This window comes from Conger conger, chromosome 4, assembly GCF_963514075.1.
Source record: "Conger conger chromosome 4, fConCon1.1, whole genome shotgun sequence".
NCBI lineage: Eukaryota > Metazoa > Chordata > Actinopteri > Anguilliformes > Congridae > Conger > Conger conger.
In genome coordinates this window covers 69,194,459-69,216,769 of record NC_083763.1, presented here as the reverse complement: position 1 = coordinate 69,216,769, position 22,311 = coordinate 69,194,459, and the positions used below count along the sequence as shown (strand labels likewise).

General features: G+C 42.1%; 1 protein-coding gene across 1 annotated transcript in view; it reads left to right on the top strand.

Moving 5' to 3' along the window:
• The first annotated feature begins 270 nt into the window (after window positions 1-270).
• The window catches only part of LOC133127597 (carbohydrate sulfotransferase 9-like), a 73,713-nt gene continuing 51,672 nt past the window's right edge, over window positions 271-22,311 (top strand). Inside the window, exons 1-2 of the mRNA XM_061240599.1 lie at window positions 271-366; window positions 8,071-8,234. Of these exons, the coding sequence (XP_061096583.1) occupies window positions 8,141-8,234 (94 nt within the window). The 5' untranslated portion in view covers window positions 271-366; window positions 8,071-8,140. The remainder of the gene's footprint in view (window positions 367-8,070; window positions 8,235-22,311) is intronic.

Sequence of the window (22,311 nt, the reverse complement as noted above, 5' to 3'; positions counted from 1 at the left end):
AGCGATTATTCGGAAAGGCGTTTATTTATATCTGCGAGCATGTATCTATGCTATGTAGGATTTGCTGCACACGCAACTGTTGAAATAATAATAACTGTGTCTGTGTCATGTTTATTGGAATGCCCTCCTGTAATGATGCATTTATGCCAAACACTCACGGTATTAAGTAATTGTATATTTGCCAACAGCTGTTGTGCTCCCATACTGCAATAACTTTGCAGTTAGCGCTCGGGAGGGGTGATTCCTTTCCAAGCAATGACTTGCCATTTGGTGAAGTGGGAGTGTCGCTGAGAGGGCCGTGAAGTTTTGCCCTGAAACGAACGCACCAGCACAGGGAATTATCTCTGGATTTTCATGAACTAAACGGTAAAGTAGTGGCCTGCGTATTGTGTGCATTTAACATATAAGCAAATTTGATACATATTTTACTTGCTCGTGACTTGTCTTGCCGCTTGGATATGACGTTAGCATACGTGCAACTGGGAACTTTTCGGCAGTGACAATGCAGCAACTCTCCGAACAGTGACTTGTGTAGAATAATAAAGACAGCTATCTTCTCTTTCTACAAGTGTACTTTTATAATTCGCGTACAGGTTTATTGACCGCGGTCTTTAGGGCGTCCCAGCGTTTCTCCACTCTTCCCTGTCAGCTGTTAAACATCCATCACGGCTTAGCTCACTGTGTAACAGACAGACCTGTGACAGTCACGCAAGATTAGTAATCGTGTAGTTCATATCTCAGTTGGCTTGTCAGATAATAAAGTGTAAGTAAGTTTTCAAAAGTAGAATGACGTATTAGAACTTGTCTTGTTGTTATAATTGCGTAGTTTTTTTTTTTTTCGAAAGTTTGTCGTGGCTCATTTGATGATACTAGTGGGTCATGGTACTGACCAACTATTGCAATCTTTTCAGCCATCTGCTCCAGTAGATACTGTAGTTATAGTTACGCTCCCTCTCCAATAGGCTCAGTTCAAATATTGTTTTGCACCGAATAAGTATACCCAGTGGCACACAGGACTGTATGCATCGGCAGCAACAGACGATTTATTATCTAACTTACCTTAGGTTGTGATGATGATTATAAGCCGTGTAAAATGCCAACCGTTGAAAATGGAACATTATTGGTGCTATAATCTGAAAGTGTTTGGGGGACCGTTGTGCATTTGTTGGGAAATCTATTTCACAGAAAGTCACTCCAACTGCCTACAGACATTCACGGGAGCAGGTCGGGACTCCTTCGTGGCAAGAGATAATTTAGACGTGTTTAATTCTTCAGAGATGATACTGTTCTTTCCGGATACATTTTTTATTATTAATTCCTTCAAGGCTCGCAGAATAATTGGCCAAGGAACAGTATTCAAGCAAGATAATGAGGTATACAGTTGAGCAACAGAACACACCAGTTTATTTGGGAAATGTAATTTTTGTCTTGTGCTATACAGGAGTTACGAGGCAATCTTTTCTTGGTGCATTTTCTTTTTTATTGTATTGTTTTCTCTTCCAAAGGACGAAGTGAACTGGCTACCTTTTGAAATCTGAATCCGCTACTGTTTATCAGACAGTGAAAACTACAAAGGCTTGCATTAAGTCATTCTTTGATTGTCCTCCCAAGTTTTACTCTTATTAGTTTGTTGCACTTTGTGCACATTTGTGGATTTAATAGGCCCTTACACTGAATATTTCCTGGGGGACACAACTTAGGGAAGCTGAAAATAACTGGAACAGACATTTTAATTAATTAGTTGGATAGAGATGGACTGTTGGAGAGTGCTGAGTGAGAAAACACAGACACACGCACACACATACACACACACACACACACACACACACACACACCAAGAGAGAGGGAGAGAGAGAGTCATTTGTAAGTAGAGCCAACAAAGATGACAGGTGACAGAGCCTCTTGTGAGTTAGCACATATGATGCTCATATTATTATTTTTAAATATAGTTTTTCTTCACGTGGCTGTGTAATCACACAATTCACAGGTGGTTACACTCCACATACTCAGCTTTCATTAAAGAGTATTTTCATACATTCGGTTTCACCATTGAGAAATGACAGCACATGTATACATTATGCAGGGCACCATAATGCATAATGTTTGGGACATATTAATGTTATCTAAATGAAAGTAGTCATGTTTTGCATATTTTTGTGCTTGCTATTGTCAGGTGCTGAGTATATTCTCAGGTGGTGCTCTGCCAGGCCTGTACTGCAGCCATCTTTAGCTCCTGCTAGTTTCTTCATGTTTTCTCTTCAGCATAAGAATCGCATATTCAGTTGGCCTCCACACTTTGCTCTTGCCATCATTCTGATGCAAGTTAAACTTGACCTTATCTGTCCACAGTTCCTTTTCCCTTAACTCAGCAGGCTCTTTGAGTTACTTAGCAAACTGTAACCTGGCCATCCTGTTTTTGCAGCTAACTAGTGGTTTGCATCTTGCAGTGTAGCCTCTGTAGTTCTGTTTGTGAAGTCTTCTGCAGACAGTGGTCACTGATACATCCACGCCTGCCTCCTGAAGAGTGTTTCTGATCTGTCGGGCAGATGTTTGGGGGTTTTTCTTCATTAGGGCGAGAATTCTTCTGCCATTGTCTGTAGAGGTCTTCTTGACCAACCGGTCCCGTTGTGATTACTGAGCTCACCAGTGCTCTCTTTCTTCTTAATGATGTTCCAAACAGTTTATTTTGGTACGCCTTTGACAGTTTTTCTTTTTTATCAGCCTCATAATGGCTTCCTTGACTTCCAGTGGTGCAACTCTGGTCCTTGTGTTGAAAAACGGCAATACCAGACTTCAAAGGCAATCGAAAGCCTAGAATCAAGACTAGATACTGAAAGCTCTCTTATACCTGTGCTACAGAAGTGATTAAACACACCTGACTAATCAGAAGTGCCTGTGCAGCCATTTGTCCCAAACATTATGGTGCCCTGGAATGGGGGACGATAAAAAGTGTTGTAATTCCTACACGGTGAAACCAAAATGTATAAAAATACTCCTTAATAGAAGCTTGCTGTAAACTTAGATGTAAAATGCTTTATGAGATCCAAATTGCAGGTTGCCTATTTTTGCTTATGAATAGCAATAAGCCTACTAAATTATATATGACTATTTTGACCAGTTGATGTGATTCGCAGAATGACATTGAGGATGAATCTGACGTTCTTAGAATTGTTGATTCATTCATTCATTCATTCATTGACAAAACTGTGATTCTTGCCTATTCAATAATGCATTATATTGGGTATTCAGCAGCACATTAATCATCCAGTCAGTGGAAGCATTGGCACCATGAGTCACTATTTGGGAAAGACTCATGTCAGCCTATGTAGGTGCCAAAACACATTACATGGCCCAGGATAATGTGCCATGCCATAACAGAAACCACTACTGGTGCCTGTGTAACGGGGCTAGACTCAACCACAGCTATGCACTACAATGGATACAGTTAGCCCGGCGGAGCTAAATACAACTGGCCCTCAGCTTACAAAAAGAAACATTCATGCTGTAGTTTCTCCAGGTGTGAAGTTGTGAAGTCTGTATGAGACGTGCACATGCTCAGTCAAATTCTTAAACTCTGGGGTTTGTATAGTTGTCTATGAAATGTAAAAGAATCCTAACACCATCATTTAAAGGAAGGTAAATGCAGGCACCATAAACTATCAAATATAAAACATTATAATTTTTTAATGCCTTTCCTTAAAATATTGCTCATGTTTAACCTTGATGATAGAAATAAACAATGTTTAACATAGATATAGGGAATGAAATGGTTCAGATCATAATGACTAAACGTCAAGGACTGATATGAATGAACATTTTACAATACATACTTTAAATACATACTTACTGTGTGTAGGTGGTACTCAAATGACCCTTTAGTCAATATTATAACAAACAGACAATGTTCAATTTAGAGCATCAAATATACACTCAGTGACCGCTTTATTAGGTATTAAATGAGACTTTTTTCTTTTTTTTTTACTTCTGCTGATGTAGCCGTTCCACTTAAGAGGTTTGATGCATTGTATGTTCAGAGATGCTCTTCTGCATACCACTGTTGTAATGTGTATTCGCGTTACTGTCACCTTCCTGACAGCTTTGACCAGTCTGGCCATTCTCCCTTCACCTCTCACATTAACAACGCGTTTCTGCCCGCAGAACTGCTGCTCACTGGATGTTTTTTTTTTTTTGCATGATTCTCTGCAAACCAGAGACTGCTGTGCATGAAAATCCCAGGAGATCAGCAGTTTCTGAGATATTTAAACCACCCTGTCAATTCAAAACACAATCAATTATTCCACAGTCAAACTCAGTGTCTCCCTATTCTGACATTTGGTCTGAAAAACAGCTGAACCTCTTGACCATTTCTGCATGCTTCTATGCATTTAGTTGCTGCATGATTGGCTGATTAAATACTTGCATTAGCAAGCTGGTGTACAGGTTTACCTAATAAAGTGCTCAGTGAGTGTATACTGCCATTACATTTCAAAATCAAGTGCAGCTCATTGAAACATTGAAAATGTATTTCATCAGCTGAAAAGAAAGGGCTAATCATGAGCAATCAGGTTCTCAAAGTAAAAGCATGCAGAAACAAGTGGTTATTCTCCACTCTTCTTTACTTCAGCTCTACTGTACTGTAAGGTAGGCTGTTATTTACTCTCTCTGTAATGTAGATTGGCAACATGTCTTTGCAGGGGAATGGTTCTCGTCATAGGCAGCTAAAGGGCCTTAAGTTCAGGTGAGATGTAGAAGAAAGCGCAGGTGACACCTCTTGCTATTTTGTTGTTTTCAGTTAAATGTCACGTCAGCTCCTCAGAGCGACAACAGAGCGTCTCTTTCATACTGGCATGAAGTCTGCTTAGCCGGAGATCATAAAACATTGATACAGTGTCTTTTTCTAACACAGTAACCTTCATGCACTGGCTGTCGATCGAGGCCTAGTTCACTACATGCACCACTGTGGAAAATGCAGACTGAAATACGCTGCCAGCATGAGATTGTTTAAGAAACTACAGTTGGCCATTATGCTATTTAATTGCATTTTATCAATTCTAAGAAGGGAACGTGTGCCATGTGGTTCATTTTAATCTAGGGCTAGTGTAACTAAGCAGGCACCACTGCACTTCTGATTGGCTGTAATTACAAGTCTGTATTAGAAATTCTTTCTGAAATAAAGTTCCTTATTTAATAATTTGCTTATAATTTAAACATTTCATGTAACAGAAAACAAATAATCAGTATTTTTGGTTGCATTTTGCAGTATTTATAAGATGATGATGAAGGCCTATAACCCCATCCCAAACCATCTCATACTAAACAGAAGAATCATAAAATATGTATATATATTCAGTTTCTGAAAATGTGTAATAGCTCCAGGTTGGATTCTGTTGTCACTGCACATACTGTAACAGATCTTTGGAATATTTTTAAATTTTGGTGTACCGATTCACGTCATAGAAGGGCAATGGAGAGGTACTCCAATTTCATGTTCACAGCATATTTTCCTCAGCATATTCTGCTCTTGGTGATCAAGGTTATGTCCTTGATTCGAGTTTCCGAATGCTGTTGCTAGATGGAATTAAAGGCTAATGTGGCACTAAAGATGCCATACGTAAATGTCAGTGGCCAAAAGCAACTGATTACATTTTCTGTTATTGATCGCTAATCCCTACACCACACACACACACACGCACGTGCACACACACACACACCTCTAAATCCACTCTCCAAGGCAACAGTTTCAAAGGCCACTCTGAGCAGCTTAGCCTAGATTGTATCATTTTTGTCAGACTTTCTTCTTTAATACTTTATAACTCTTCCATCTCTTAGAATTTCAAAGGCTGCTTTTATCTTCTTTTTTCCAAGAGTCTTTTTTCCAAGAATTTATGTAAAGTGAATTACCTTAATGCGTTAGAATCAAATGAAGCAATCTGGGCAACAGACACATTCTGTCCACCAGTTAAAGGGTACAATATACTGAAATAGCTCGTTGTTTCTCTGTGTTGGTTGAAGATTTCTGTTGTATGATTTTGTTTTCCCCTTCAATTTCCGAGCCAGTGGAAAAAAAGGCTAAAATATGAACACGAAAGGTGAACTGTAGCACTCTATTGGCAATGGAGCTCAGATGAAAACATCACAGTTTGTTGCATGATGTACTGTGAAGCTTGTGCCCTGAATGAATACAGAGATTTTCCTTAAAATGATATGGATGATATGGTATTTACATGCTATTTCCAATGTAGACAATAGACAATTTATGTATATTGATGATATGGTATTTACATGGTTTTTATATTTATTGATGATATGGTATTTACATCTATTGATGATATGGTATTTACAGGGTATTTATATTTATTGATTTTATGGTATTTATTTCATCTTATGCGGACATTTCAATTACAATGCAGTAGCCATTGCAAATAAATCCCTGTTTTACCGATGTTCTGTACATCTTTTCCATTTTTGGGAAATTTAATTACTTGAAGATAAGCTAATAAGCTAATATAGAAAAAACAATTTAATGATAAGTCCAAACAAATAGTTTTTTTCAGTTTGTAAGTACGTTTTATGTTCTTGCAAATGTGCTCAGGGACAAATTGGCAACCTTGGGTCATCAAATTTAATAGTTGTAATTAATTAATGTCTCTTGGACAGTTATAATCTAACATTCGCGCGCACACACTGAAGCCGGTGGAAGATGTTCTCTCTCAGACGCGGTCTTCATGAAAAACAAACCAAATCACATTATGTTCAGCAAACCACGGCTGAAAGCCGTCACTCCATGAGCTAATACAGCCACTCCATATAGAGTAGAATAGACTCTTTGCCTTTGATATTAACTCGTGACAAGATGGAGGGGCCTCATGCGGCTTGGAAGGTGCCAGCATTGACTTTAATGACGCGCTGGTTTAAAATATAGTGTCTTGTTTTCGTTAGTGCTTTCTGATTAGTTGATAAGAGTCGGTAATTGAGAGGTTCCTGTGTTCAATGCATCGTAGCGGGCACGTGGCCTCTCTCAGTCTCTTCCGTAATGGTTTCAATTCCCTTGTGTGCAGTCTGGTAATTGAACGGGTTTGTTGTCTGTATTTTTCTATCACTCATATGACATTAAGGTTTTCTTGAAAGTTGATGTTTTAGCAGTAGATTTTGTTCTTGACAATTTTTCCCCTCCGTTGTGGTACAGTAGATGATATTTTTATGGCTGTGCTTTATAAATGGCACTACCTATAGCCATCAGTCATAAACATGGTTGAATCCATCTGTTATAGTGCTTCCAAAGCACTAAAACTTTGGTCATTATCTTCCTATCTAAGGAAACATAAGATAAGAGACAAAATATACCTCTCAGCTGTACGTAGGCAACGTGTCTAACTCGATTAGTGATTGACACTGCCAATTGTGAGAGTAGTGTGCAAATACATATTTTAGGAGTGGTGACCTTCTGTAGTCTCAGCCTCTTGACCTAAAGGGAACCTAACCTAAAGCGATCACTAGAATTGGGCAGGGTTGTGTGCCATGGTCTATAGGGTGGCTAACTGATTCTCAACCCCCACGTGTGTTTTCGCCTGCTCAGTCATGGGTTCTAATTCTCCACCGTGCCCCTCTCTGTACTGCTTTGTCATGTCTACACTGTAAAAGTCCAGCGTTAATTAAACTGTAACAGAGCACAATTGAGTCCAATGGGGACCTCATATGCAGCACTCTGTAAGAGTTGACTCATAGGCAGCCAGTAGCATAGTGGCTAAGGTACATGACTGGACCCCAGGAGGTTGGGGACTCAAGCCCCTGTGTAGCCACGATGAGATCGGCACAGCTGTTGGGCTGTTGGGCCCTCGAGCAAGGCCCTTAACCCCGAACGGCTCCAGGGGGCATTGTCTCCAGCTAATCAACTGTAATTCCCTTTAGCTAAATAACAGATTATTCTGATATGATATTTCACCCTGAACATTTTACTGTCTCTCTGTAAGCCTCTCTGCTGGCCCTTGATTTCCTATCTCCCTTTTTTTTTTTAAAGGACAGATTGATGTATGGTTTGAGTGACTTTATTCCTCCCATATTGATTTGCAGATTGTGTGGATATGAAACATGATAGGGCGTGAAGTGGTGGATTTCAGTTCCCACACCTTCCTGCGGCATCATGAAAACGAAGCTGGCGTTCTTCCTCATCCTGATGTTCGGAGTGCTCGGACTGCTCTTCCTCACGCAGACCAGCGTGGAGGAAACCTACGACGGTGAGTCACCGTCATCTTCCGTCTCACGGGCACGGCATCCACATTCAGAGCATTTTGTTTTGTTCTTTGAAGTGACTTTTGTAAAAAGTCGTATAATAACGATGCGATGCAGATTCTCCCACAGGATAAATAATGTCAGATACAATGTGCAGTTGTGTTACTGCAAATATAGCAGGTTGTAAATTTTGGCTTGATGTTGTCTGTTTTATTATTTAGCGAGTCATTTTTAAATCCTTTTGTTGTTCAGTAGGAGCAAAAAAAACCCAAGTGGTATAAAAATATTCCATCACAGAAAGATATGGTGCTCAGTTGCACATGATGTTCCAATTTTTACAAGCTCAGAATACAGACTCACACACCTTCTTTACCACTGTAAGTAGCAGAAGAAAAGTAGCTGTTGTAAGGAACGTGTATTCAATAAAAACGTATGACTGAACTTTAAATAAAAATCAGTAATCACATGCTGAGCAGCAGCACAGATCTTCACAGGATCCATTGAGTTGGCCCACAGATGTGCTAGACATAATCCTGGCCCCTTTAAAGCAACTTCACGGTTACAAGGTTCTGCTCCATCAATACACCAGAATCCAGGTCACCGTTATTTCCAATGCAGTTTTACTTCATCAGTTATTTTACATGTCTTTATGTGCATCAGCGGGCCGCGCATTAGCTATGTCTGCCCCAGCTGTTTGCCCTAGGGACCGCCCTGCCATTGACTTTGTGCTTATTGGGAAATGCACAGAACTTGGCAATGTCCATTTTTTTATATTTTCAAAGGCACTGGTCAAATTGTGGGTGTCATGTATCCAGTACTCAAAGGTATTTTGTGTTCTGTTAAACAATGATTGCTTTTCGCAGGTCCCTTGTTGATTTTGTAAACATTGATCTATGGTGAATACATCTGCGTGCAGTGAACCTCTTAATTAACTGCATAAATCATGTTACTGTATTTCATGGGATGGCTGTTTGCAAATGTTTCCCAACATTTTGCCATAAAAATACAGTTTTCTAACTGTTGATAGTATTATTCCTCAGGTGGCTGTTCCAATCCAGTGCCTGTTGGAACCCACGAGGATATCAGCTGTAATGCAATTTGAAATCCTTGATGGTCATGTGCTTGTTATCATGCACTGTAGTGATACCTCTTATGAATTATGATGAAGATTAGCCAATAGAAAATCCCAGGCCTGTATAGTGGTAGTTATATTGAGTTATATGCGACACTGTAGGCACAAATGAAGATAACTTGCTGTAATTGTTTGATCTGCAGTTATCTGCAAATAATACACAGGTGTGAAATATGAAACAGTGGAGGATTTGGAGGGGGGTGGGGGCTGCCCTATCGGTTCAGGTATATCTGAAGGGCAAGCATGTCCAGCACAACTTACAAATAAAAAAATGGAATTTTGACTAAATAGTACTTTGTATGGAACTTGTTTGCAGGTTGTAAATCCCACTTTAAAGCATAATGATGAGTGCAAAAATAAAGATCTATATCATGTAAAACTACAGTAAAAAGTTCAGTAAGCTACAGCCATTAAGCTAGCTATTTATTGACTTATTTTTGATACCCTCAGTCCTGAGTTTTTGCTTTGTGGTGGGAAATGACATGCATTCAGGTGTATAATGGGACGGGTTGAGGCTATTTCTCTGCGAATGTGCATGTCTCACCCAGTTCAGGTTAACTATTTCACGAAGGTGTTTAACAGCACTTTGAGGTTAAGCAACTCATTCAGGTTTTTACTTGCTGCTGGGGTGGCCATGTGAGTACGACCTGCATCCATTCTGAGTGCAAGACCAGTTGCTTTTAGCCCTTCTTCTCTTCCTGTGTGCCAATAAATATTTTAACGTGAAAGAGCTTTAGACAGGCGTCAGTGAAACATCTTGTGTTCAGAGACAGATGATGCCGAGCTATTAACCTCTCCACCTTTTCCATTTCAGATGTTTCCGTTTAAGCAGTGTCACTCCTCGCTACGGCTTTTTTGGAGTGCCAAAGGCAGTGCCAAAGGCAAAATATCACGGTTTTCATCTGAAAGAGATTACTTGAAGAGGAATATTCACCTCTCTCTAGGTTCAGAGGTTCACAGTAAATCACGCTGTTGCATTATTGGCTTGAGTACATTTGAAAAACAGGACCAGCGACCTTAATAAAAGTAAAGGGCATTCCACATAAACAAAAGTAATAGAGTATTGAACTTTGATACAATGCCGGCACTGTAATCTAAATTATGTGGAACGCTATTATGAAATGGAGGTAGTGCGGAAATAAACAACAGAAATAATATCTGCAAGGTCATCTTTATTAATTCCATATCTCCAATCTCAGAGGCTGTTGGCAGTTTAATCAAAATCTATCAAAAACAAATGATTTTGCTTTTGTAACTTTGCAGTTCCCGAGCAATGCACACATAGCCCAGGTAATGCTGGGTCATAAGCTGTCTGATTAACACAATCATTGTAGTTTCACATAACAAGTAATAATATTAGGCCATTATGGTAAGGCAGGTCCCTCTAGGCAAAGTATTTCTTGCTGATGGAAAAGTGATGCGTTGGCTCTGTTTTAATCTCGGGGCTGTCTGTATAAATACCCATTTCATTTTCAGCTTGGAATGAAAGAGGTTTCCGAGATCCTTTCTGGGGAAGATTCCCCCATCTGGTCATTTAGAGAAACTCATCCGTGCGACCGGGGACATACAGATTTGATGGAATCTGCCTGAACTCAGAGATCAACAGGTCATTTTTAAAAGTGTAACAATGAATAAATAATGAATTTCTGAAGAACCCTGACGAGTAGAATTGAAAGTGTGAGGTTCACTCATAAATGATTGATTGTCGCATAAATAAGCCGTGCTGTACGTTTTTGTGTTTACAACATTTATTATGCACTGAAAATGATCCTTTTTATGTGTGCTACAGAGCTCTGTTAATGTGCTTTGAACTTGCCTGAACAATGCAGGGTTTCTCTGCACGTTCTCAGAGACTGTTGGAATGCCACAAGGCATATCTCGGTCCAAACAGAATAATATCCCTTGTAGTTTACTCAGTAGAAAGCCTTGGTAAATTATGTTTATGTTGGGATTTGGACTATCTAGTGTCAGTGTTTCTTTGTGTTTTGCTGTTATCTCTTGGATTTGAATGAATTAAATCCCAAGGCCAATAAATGAATTCAGCTCACTTTGCAGTAGGTAAATATGATATATTTTCTTCCGAATTACACTGGTTAGCATATGCTGCATTTCTATTTTTTATTTATTTATTTATTTATTTTAGTGCTGAGAGCTGTTTCAATAAAACACTTTTCTTTTTGGCTTTCGCTGAACGTTGCTCTTTCTTAAAGGTACAATAGGTACGATTTTTTGTCATCCACTATTATTGGCACCCCTGACTGGCAAAGCACAAAAAATACAAAAATAAATAAAAAAGAATAATCACCGAGATAAACTCAAAATGCTAAACATGTGAAAAATGTATTAATGTTTATTAATGTTTCAATGGAACCAACCAAAATCAAACATTAATTTAATGAAAAATAGATTTCACTAAAATCAAGGTTTCATAATTATTAATAACTTGGTGCATCCACCTCTGGCAAGGACAACAGCATGGAGCCTTTTCCTGTAATGCTTGACAAGGTTAATGAACACGTTTGGAGGGATTTTGGAGCGCTCCTCATTGCAGATCCGTTCAGGATCCTTCACATCCGTGTGTTTGCGGCTGTTGCTTCCTCTGACAGGCCCTGCGATGAAGCATCAGTCTAAAGCAGAATTAGACAGGAATCATCGGAAAATGTGGAATCAGTGACGGGTTGCCCATCACTTCGCAAACCCAAAACACACCGCTCTGTATCTCAGTCCTGTGTCTGGGGAAGGCGGGGCGGAGGGGGTGGGGGGGGGGGTGGGGTGGATAACTCATTAGTGTGAGGGAATTGGTGTGCTTTGTCAGTTCAGGAGATGCATTATGGTAATGAAAGAAGAAACATATTGTACAGCTACCAAATCAATGTAGCTGGATGGAGGGAGATCATTGCAGCGTGACATCACTTCCTGCTCCACTGACATTCAGCATGATCACTCGATGTTATGGCTTTTAAATTGTCCAAATAATGTGTTCTCTTCCCTCTCTGCAAGGCAGCAGGTAATAACTGTTGCCAGGAGATATCAGCGTTCCAATCCAATAGCGCCACGCTTCCATTGCTAGGCCATTATTCCACCCTAATTTCGCAAAAAATTGATGTTCACGTGTAATATGTCCAAAGTATTAAATTAAGAACAGGCTTTAGTCAGACAGAAGGCTGGACAAAAATACTTTTATGTTATATCCTAAACATACGATTTTGAGATTGTAATGAAATGAGAAATTGAAGGATGTCTATTTAATTTCATGGTTTTGGGTTTTTCCTCTGATCTCTGATACACTTCCCATCCACCATTTGTTGGTCTTCGTGTAAGAACTGCAGTTTAACATGCTCTGTTACAGGAAAACATTGTGCATATACAGATTAAGGATTTTAATGTGGCTTTACGATCATCTGTCACACTGAATCTCCCCAAAGAAAGATCTGTCCAAGATAATAGTTAACTGTATGCTTAAATATAAGGGGAAAAAATGAAATAGTATAATTATTTTCATGGTGGTGCATAGCTGGGAAAGGGTGGCAGAAAGGATATCCCGGCCATATCTCATGGACATTTCACTTAGACCAAATAAAAGAAGGGGAAATATAACATAATTATTTCTGCTCAAAAGCACAGCGAGGCGCGAGGGGCTTGTCGACTGTACAGAGAGTGATCGCTTTTAGCTACGCCTGAGGTTGTCAGAGGCCTGTCGTGCCTTTCAATCAGGAGGCCGTACACTAATTTTGTCACTTTGGCTCATTTACACTCAGGCTGTTCTGTTCGCTTGTGACGTTCGCGAGGGTTTGTCGGTTGGTTTCCAGTGGGCTGCCTCTCGCAACGGCTTCATTTTTCTCCGGCGCTAATTTTGTCCGTTCGAGGCTGCTTACCGTGGCTTGTCATATACAGCAGGTCAGAGGTCACACACAGAGGAGCCGAGGTCAGGTTTCCTTCTTGAATGTGATAATTAACTTTCAAGATGGGAACCTGAATTCTGAATATAGCAGATGTCTTTTACCCATTATGCATCCATCCATCCCTCCATCCAACTATTCATCCAACCATCCATTATCTAAATGGCCTATTCCCAGCATGCATTGGGTGAGAGGCAGGAAAAGGTCACCCTGGACAGGTCACCAGTCCTGCTTTCACATTCTTTTACTTTGCCCCTGGGGCATTTTACTTTACTTGAGCATTTCAGGTTAAGTAGCTTGCTCAGGGGCGCAATAACTGCGCTCTATGTGGGATTTGACCTTGTTTGTGGGTTACAAACTCAGTTCCCTCCTCTTATCTGCCCCCTCATCACTGTAAAGTGCTTTTCTAGAGGGTCTAGAAAATTGCTATATAATTGCAGGGATCTATCTATCTACGCATCTATCTAAATATTGAAATAAACATTCATACTTTCCTGTTGACTTTTGTTATTTTTGGAGTGACATGTTTTGCAACGCGTTCATTGACTCTCATTGCAATTAAATGAACTAAATCTAGTGTTACCGTGACCTTTTTGGTCCTGTTATTTAGAAAACAAGGCTTCATTTGCACATCCGGTATCGATTGCAATAGTCAATGCCCTATTGATAGACAGTCAACCGTGTTTGTATCTATCATGACGTGTTCTTTATCCTTGCATTAAAAACCCACAGTGGGATCACCTTATTGGCTGATTTGGTTGAGGCTTTTGTGCTTAGAGGAATGCTACACTTGCCAACAGAGACTGTGGCTGGACATCCCATTGGCCAATGCAAAGTTATCTTAGCAGCTTTACCAAGCCAATACAGAAATGGGATACATTTCCCTACAATGCCATAAAGATATTTAGACACTTCACAATATATTGACAAGTATACAAATTAGAGTGAAATAATACATTGCTGTGAAGTATTTTTAGCATTCTCTTTTGCAAGAGGTGTGCATATTTAGAATATATTACAGTATGGTCCATTTCCATAAGGGAGGGGTGGAGGCTTTCTGTAACCGCGGTGATCCCCTCCTGATCCGTCAGTAGTGGTACAGAGCTCTCCCTCCCCACCTGATTCATCAGTAGTGTTACAGAGGTGTCTCCCTCCCCACCTGATTCATCAGTAGTGTTACAGAGATGTCTCCCTCCCCACCTGATTCGTCAGTAGTGTTACAGAGGTGTCTCCCTCCCCACCTGATTCATCAGTAGTGTTACAGAGGTGTCTCCCTCCCCACCTGATTCATCAGTAGTGTTACAGAGGTGTCTCCCTCCCCACCTGATTCGTCAGTAGTGTTACAAAGGTGCTCCCTCCCCACCTGATTCGTCAGTAGTGTTACAGAGGTGCTCCCTCCCCACCTGATCCGTCAGTAGTGTTACAGAGGTTCCCCATTGCCTGCAGCTGTATGTATACTCCTGTAAAAGGCCTGTACATCCCAGCTGCTGGATTTCAGTGGGAGGAGAGGCAGCAGCTGACTGCACACACTTCTGAGAATGATCCAGTTCAAACGGGCACTGTAGGGTAGGACAGAGAAGCCGTGGGACGGTCCTGCTTTTATAATTCCACCATCCAAACTACTGTACGAATAATGAGGAATTCATAATTACATGCAAAAAAAATCCATCCATCCATCCATCCATCCATACTGGATGGATGGATGGATGGATGGATGGATGCGAAAAAAATTGTGTAATTCTTTATTTTTGCTGTTGCAGTTAAATATCTTGATCCAACACAGGAAATCACTTAGGGCCAGTTTGGTAGGCACAGATTAAGCTTAGTCCTGGTTTCAAAATCAATTCAAAATTGAGTTTAGTCTAGGACTAGGCTTAATCTGTAATCTGTGAGACTGGCTCTCAGTCTTATTTTAACAGAGTTTATATGAGGAGGCCCGGAGGGATCTAATGTACTCTATCACAGATGAGAATTCATCGTTAAGCGTTCTGCAGCGGGGTGCCTGTGCTAACGTGTTGCCTGCGTTAACACAGCTGCCCTGTGGGGATGCAGGGCGCAGTCTGAGTGGTCCTCTCATGCATGGATAATCATAAAAATGTTTACTTGCGCGTTGAAAAGGAAATGGGTGTCAAACGCCACCACCCCACCCCCCCCCCCCACCCCACCCCACCCCCCTCTCAAAAAGCACTGAATAATTTTGTGTGCGGTAGCAGAACACTCCAAGTGACAGACTGTGAAAATGTGTTATTTGTTTTCGGCTGCGAACCTTTCGCCCACTGGAAGAAGCTTTGTGGAGATGCAAGTAGCGCTGAGTTGTCCACCTGTGACTAATGTGCCACTCTTTGAAACAGAACAGCGAGTGCGCCATTTGATGACCGGGGTGAGGAAATGTCATGACTTTCAAGATTTTTTTTCCTCAAACTGTATCAATGGCCCTTGTAAGAGCCTCTATTGGAAACAATTTTGCAGCCATTTGTGTTTTTCGTGTGTGTGTGTGCGTGTGTGTGTGTGTGTGTGTGTTTTTTATCTGGAGAGCGCTAGGAGCCCGTGTCATTACTGGACACTTGCGGCTGATAGCTGCCTGCCATGTGCCAGGCCATCGTGGCTGGAGAGTTGTGTTTTCTAAAGTGAATCCAGAGCCGTTTGAAGTGCATGAATGCTTCTCACTGTATGTTTTGGGCTGGAAGAGATGTTGAATAGCCGTGCATTCAAGGGGACCTGTCACGTCCAAGTTGATGGCGGCACTGCCCATTTTCTGACGTTTCAAAGTAAATAATGTAACAATGCTTTGGAAAAAGTCCCGTCGCACCGAGCCGAGTGTCGGGCTGTCTGCTCGACGACCCGCAACAAAGCAGAGAAGGAGACGCGGAGCGGGTTTCGTGGGAAAGTCTCTCGGAGTTCACTGAGATGAAGTGCAGTGAAAGGAGCGTCGGGGAGGGGCTCACCCTGCCGGTGTTCGGTGTCAGCCCTGATCTGCCGGGGTAAAAGAGTATGCACTGCCTCTGTACTCACGTACCTCCCCAAAAACAATAGCCCCCTGCTTAATTGTGCATCTTGGGGGTAGTTTTTGTAACATCTGACCGTGAGTGCTGGGGTCAGGGGAGAAGGGGATGGTTGCTCATTAACCCCCCCCCCCCCCCCCCCCTTCTCTATCTCCCTCAAATCTTCAGACCTTTATGGTGGGTTGTGCTGGAGGGCCAGCTCCTTTTTGCTTGAACCCAATCCCCGCTGCACCGGAGACCGTGAAATAACCAGCCGGTCAGGACTTGACTGGCAGCTGTAAAGGACACCGGGACGCTCAATCAGCGCCCCACACTCCTGCCATTACCCAGGCCCCTGAGCCTCTCTTCCCTGCATCGATCGGGAAAGCATCTCTCCTTCTGCCCACGTCGCCTCCGCTTCCCCGCATAGGACAATGGACGAGCCAGAGTGTCTGCTCTCGCTCGCTCTCCCTCCCTCTCTGCCTCTCTTTCTCTATATAGTTTCTTTCTTTCTCCCCCTCCCTCTCACTCTCTCTCTCTCCCTCCTACCCTTTCTCTCTCTCCCTTTCTCTCTTTCTCTCTATTCTTTCTCTCCTCCCTTTCTCTTCCTTTCTCTCTTTCTCTCTATATAGTTTCTTTCTCTCCCTCCCTCTCTCTCTCCCTCCCTCCCTTTCTCTCATTCTCTCTATATAGTTTCTTTCTCGCCCTCCCTCTCTCTCTCCCTCCCTCCCTTTCTCTCATTCTCTCTATATAGTTTCTTTCTCTCCCTCCCTCTCTCTCTCCCTCCCTTTCTCTGTATATACAGTTTCATTCTTTCTCCCCTCTCTCTCTCTCTCTCTTTCTCTCTAAGACCCGGTCACAGTTGTGGCTCACAATTCAGACCCCGTCTCAGGCTGTTCTCAAAAGTGTGATTTCTCCGCAGTCAGCTACTTTATGCGCATAAAGGAGTCTGTCATAAAGGAGGAGAGACAGTCCATCCTCCTTTTGAATTTTGTTCTCTTTGTTCAGACAGAGGGAAAGCAGACAGGCTTACAGACAGCCCTGGGATCAGAGCCCATGGAGTGTCACTGCCAGGAATCAACCACCCCCCCCCCCCCCCCACCACCACCCCCCCTACACAGGGGGATTCCTGGATGGCTTTCAGAGCTGGCTGTCCTGTGCACACTGTGTGCCCATTTCACAGACTGCTGTCATGAACACACGCTCAGGAAAAATGCTTCCAAAAGAAACCCTGCGATTCCATAGAAGAACCCTATCTAGTTCAAGGGTTCTTCGCGGGGCTTAAACGGGTTCCTCTACGGAGACGAGCCAAAGAACCCTTTTTTTCTGAGGGTGCAGGAATGAGTACGTGCAACTGGGATTCCAAATTTGAGTGAATCGGTGTGTGTGTGTGTGTGGGGGGGGTGATGTTGTAAAAATGAAAAGCAATGTTTTCTTCACAATCACAGTTTGGCAAGTTCTGCACTAAAATGAACTCGCCACACAAAGTTTGTGAAGAAGATTGGTAGGATTACTTGTAAATGAAAGTTGAGGGTAAATGTTGACTGAGTGCCGGCCTGCTCTAGGTCCTGTGAACGGGGTGGCATTTCATTTCAGACGCGTCTGTGCATTCTTTAATGTGATGTCAGCACTTCTCCCGCCAGCAGACCTGGGAATGTTCATGAGCGCGTGCACAGCCAGCTGCCAGCCAGCACTCCTCTCCACTGCCCCCTCCGATCGATGCTCCTTTCGGGTCGCGCAGTCGCCCTCCTGCATGTGAAATCTAAGGTGTCGCGACCCCGGAGCGTAAATTATGTATTTCTGCGTTTTTTGGCGCACAGTTCGATAAATTCGAAACGGGGAACATGATTTGGGAAATTAAAGCGGTCGCAGGTTAGTGCGAGCAGCCGTGACGCGGTTAAACGTTTTCTCTCGTGGTCACGCAGGCTGGTCGCCACGCAGGCTGGTTGTGTTGCAGGCTGGTTGTGTTGCAGGCTGGTCTTGTTGCTGACTGGTTGTGTTGCAGGCTGGTCTTGTTGCTGACTGGTTGTGTTGCAGGCTGGTCTTGTTGCTGACTGGTTGGGTTGCAGGCTGGTTGTGTTGCAGGCTGGTCTTGTTGCTGACTGGTTGTGTTGCAGGCTGGTCTTGTTGCTGACCGGTTGTGTTGCAGGCTGGTCTTGTTGCTGACTGGTTGTGTTGCAGGCTGGTTGTGTTGCTGACTGGTTGTGTTGCAGGCTGGTCTTGTTGCTGACTGGTTGTGTTGCAGGCTGGTCTTGTTGCAGACTGGTCTTGTTGCAGGCTGGTTGTGTTGCAGACTGGTTGTGTTGCAGGCTGGTTGTGTTGCAGGCTGGTTGTGTTGCAGACTGGTTGTGTTGCAGACTGGTTGTGTTTCAGGCTGGTTGTGTTGCAGGCTGGCCATGTTGCAGACTGGTCTTGTTGCTGACCGGTTGTGTTGCAGGCTGGTTGTGTTGCAGTCTGGTCATGTTGCAGACTGGTTGTGTTTCAGGCTGGTTGTGTTGCAGGCTGGCCATGTTGCAGACTGGTCTTGTTGCTGACCGGTTGTGTTGCAGGCTGGTTGTGTTGCAGTCTGGTCATGTTGCAGACTGGTTGTGTTTCAGGCTGGTTGTGTTGCAGGCTGGCCATGTTGCAGACTGGTCTTGTTGCTGACCGGTTGTGTTGCAGGCTGGTCGTCTAGCAGGCTTGTCGTTTTGCCGCCGGTCCGTGTTGACTCAGCCTGGCTGGGCTCTGCTACAGCTACAGCCCTACAGCTCTCACTCCGACATAGTTTGTCATCCACATAGATTTTTTTTTTTGGGCAGACATACTGTAAATAGATTGGGTGCACTGTTGTTGAATGGGTCTGTGCCCTCCTTCCTAGCCCTGGCCCCAGAGGCTGAAATAGAGGGTCCGCTCTGCTGATGATGTCAAGGTTCTCTGTAGTCCCTCATTTTTATCCCCCCAATGGATGAAAACAAGTCATTTGATTTCATATGAAGATAATCAGCCTGTGCATGCATTCCTTTGTGCAGTATTCTTCTAAAAAGAATGATAACACTATTGCTAGATAAACGGTTTTCTTTATTTACTTTTACTTATTTTTACTTACTTTTACTTACTTATTTATTTTTGGTTGTATACTTCAATATTTCAAATTACTAATGGTCACATAGTGTCATATGACTCGTGGTCAAGAAGATAACTGTCTAAAAACTGTCTATTTTTACAAAACGAAGGGCACAGATAAAAGTTTACTAAAGAGTACTAAGAGCACTAAACTTCTTCTTAAAGCACAGTATTTCCATAATTTGTGTCAGTACTGTATATTTTTTCCTGTTTTTCTGGAAAGAAGAAAGTTAAGTGTTTAAATTACCGCATTTTCTTCTTGGTAATGATGAGGAATTATGTAAAAATATTCAAACCTGCTCAGCCATTGTTAACCTAAACTCTCCTCTTCTGTTCTGCAAGCCTTTCAGTAAGTTCAGTGGCATTATAGTATTCAAATACTATATATCCTCATATATTCTCAAACATTTTTTGGGAAAGAAGTTGATTTTGATATTTTACTTTTCTGAAAGTGCCCCCATAAGACAAATGAATACATATAATAAATACATCAGAACGTTCGTCATTCTCTCTCACTCACTCACACACACACATAACCAATTGAACATGCTCACACGCATTGCAGTTCACTTGTGCTTATGGCAGCACGGAGAATGAGCCGTCTGTGTGCCGTTCCTCTCTGATGGTGTAGTGCCCGACAGGGGCGTATGCACTGAAACGCTGGTACTTAATGTCTGCTCTAAATCATTTCGCTCAAAGGCACGCTGTTGCAGTACGAAGTACAGCAAGCAGCTTCTGAACAGCTCCCTGCCTGATGAGCAGTATTTAAAGTTGTGATGGTGTGAATTACTAAAGAGAACATGAACATTGGGAATTTAAAAAAAGAACAGCATACTTAGCGATCTATGACTTTTATTTTTTGTACAGTGTATGAATACAATAAGCATATGCAGTTTTTATGCAGATTATTTTACTCTATTCACGACTTTTGAGCAATTTCTTGTACATACACAATAGAAATGTAAATATAGGCAATATTCTGTTACCCATTTGACATTGATCCTCATATGCCTCTTCCAATGTAATTTTTGGGCCAGTCAAAATTGTCATAACCGAGGCCACTGCTAAATCACAGAACATATTCTATTAGCAACCACAAATTCTGTGTTTGAGTGCTGTTGAGCTCACTGGAAGTGTGTGTGTGTGTGTGTGTTTGTGTGGGTGTGTGCGTGCATTTGTGATGTTACTGTTGTGTAATATACTGTACCGTTGTTTCTGGTCACATTCATGTAGTGCTTTTGGAACATATTAAAGTTGAAACGCTGAAACAAAAAAGAACAACAACGAGCCATCGCTGTTGTTGGAAATTCCAGTAACAATAGTCTGAAAACATTCCATATTGAAATGCTCATATCCCAGTTTATATTTGGACTTTTGAGATGCCTTGCGTCTTCCCGCACCCTTCAGTGCGCGCTCAGATGACTGAAGTGCTGTGACTATGGAGATCAGTTCCGATGATTCCGTAATCTTCGCCGGAGATCCTGGGGGAGAGGGGGGGTGTGCTATCCTTTGTGTTCCCGCTGACCAAAAATAGAGGTTCTCCTGGGGGAAACTGTCATTTCCTTACCATGGCGACCCAATTTCAGGCTAGTTTCCTGCCTCTGTAAGCTTATTTCTGCACACTGCGCTGTGCAGAGGAGCCTGGGTACGCCGCAAGCCTCTCACATCCATGTGAAACACCAAGCGGGACAGGAAGTGGTTCTGATGTTCTTTTAAAAGCGGTTTAATTGTACATTTTTAGATATTATTTCCACCAAGAAGTGTCCCGCAGGACTATGCCTCAATTACGATGTCCCCCGTGGCAAAATACCTCTCTATATACGAAGGAAGAAATCACATTAGAATGCCACCCTCAGGAAAGAGGTATTACAGCAGAATTGGAAAATATGTTTGTTTTTCCACTCTAAGAGACATATTAACATAATTATGCACGCTGTTAAGCAAATGTAACTGGCATCACCGTGATGCGTGCAAACAAACAGATACGATTACAATTTCTGTTATTTTTTAAAAACTGAAAATAGGGAAAGTGGAAACCTACGGTATCTGTTTTACACAGATCTCTCAAGGACCACTGTGTTTCCTTGGTTTGGCATTTGTTTTGGAAATGCATGAAATAATGTGGTAATGAATCTAACACTGTTATCAATTAGCAGGACTATTAGTGCATGGTAAAGTCTGCAGCGTTAATTGAGCTCTTTTTTGGGTCCTCAGTGGATGAACACCACTCTGTCAGATGCTGTAGAATCCAATACCAGGGAGAACATGAACTCTGTCAGAGTGACACATACTCCATTGCAGGGGTCAGCAACCCTGTTTCTGCAGATCTTCCGTCCTGAAGGCTTTTGCTTCAAGCCTAATTTGGCACACCTCATTCTACTAATTAGCAGCTCAATGATATCTGAGGCTGTTGAGTGTGGTGTGCTTTAGTAGGGTTGGAGTGAAAAACCTATAGGATGGTAGATCTCCAGGAACAGTGTTTGTGACCACTGCTCTATCGTATTTTGATTGTTATGTGGCACAGCGGCTATAGAAATTGGCTTGCGACGGCACAGTTTGGTTCCCAGTTGTGGTTCCGCTCTTGTACCCTTGGGCAAGGCAGTTGTCTTGAGCTACTTACCCCAGTAACTGCCCAGTTGCATGAATGGATTGTGTGTAATAGGAACCTAAGATTGCTCCGGATAAGATCTCTTGTTAAAGGATGTAAATGGGCACAGGGCTAGACAATAGTTAATCATTAATAATAGGAACTTCCTTCAGTTCAGATAAAGACACAATTGTCCTTTTCCTTTGTGTTAATTTGTAAAGAAATTAAAAATAATCTAACTGTTTCAATCTCACTGTTCTCAAACACAATGACGCAAAAGAAAGGATTCACCTCACCCAAGCCTTTATTTGGCTTTGTAAGGCTACAGTTGCAGGTGTGTTGAGGGATATCAGTGACCCCGAGTCACATTTTAGTTAAAAA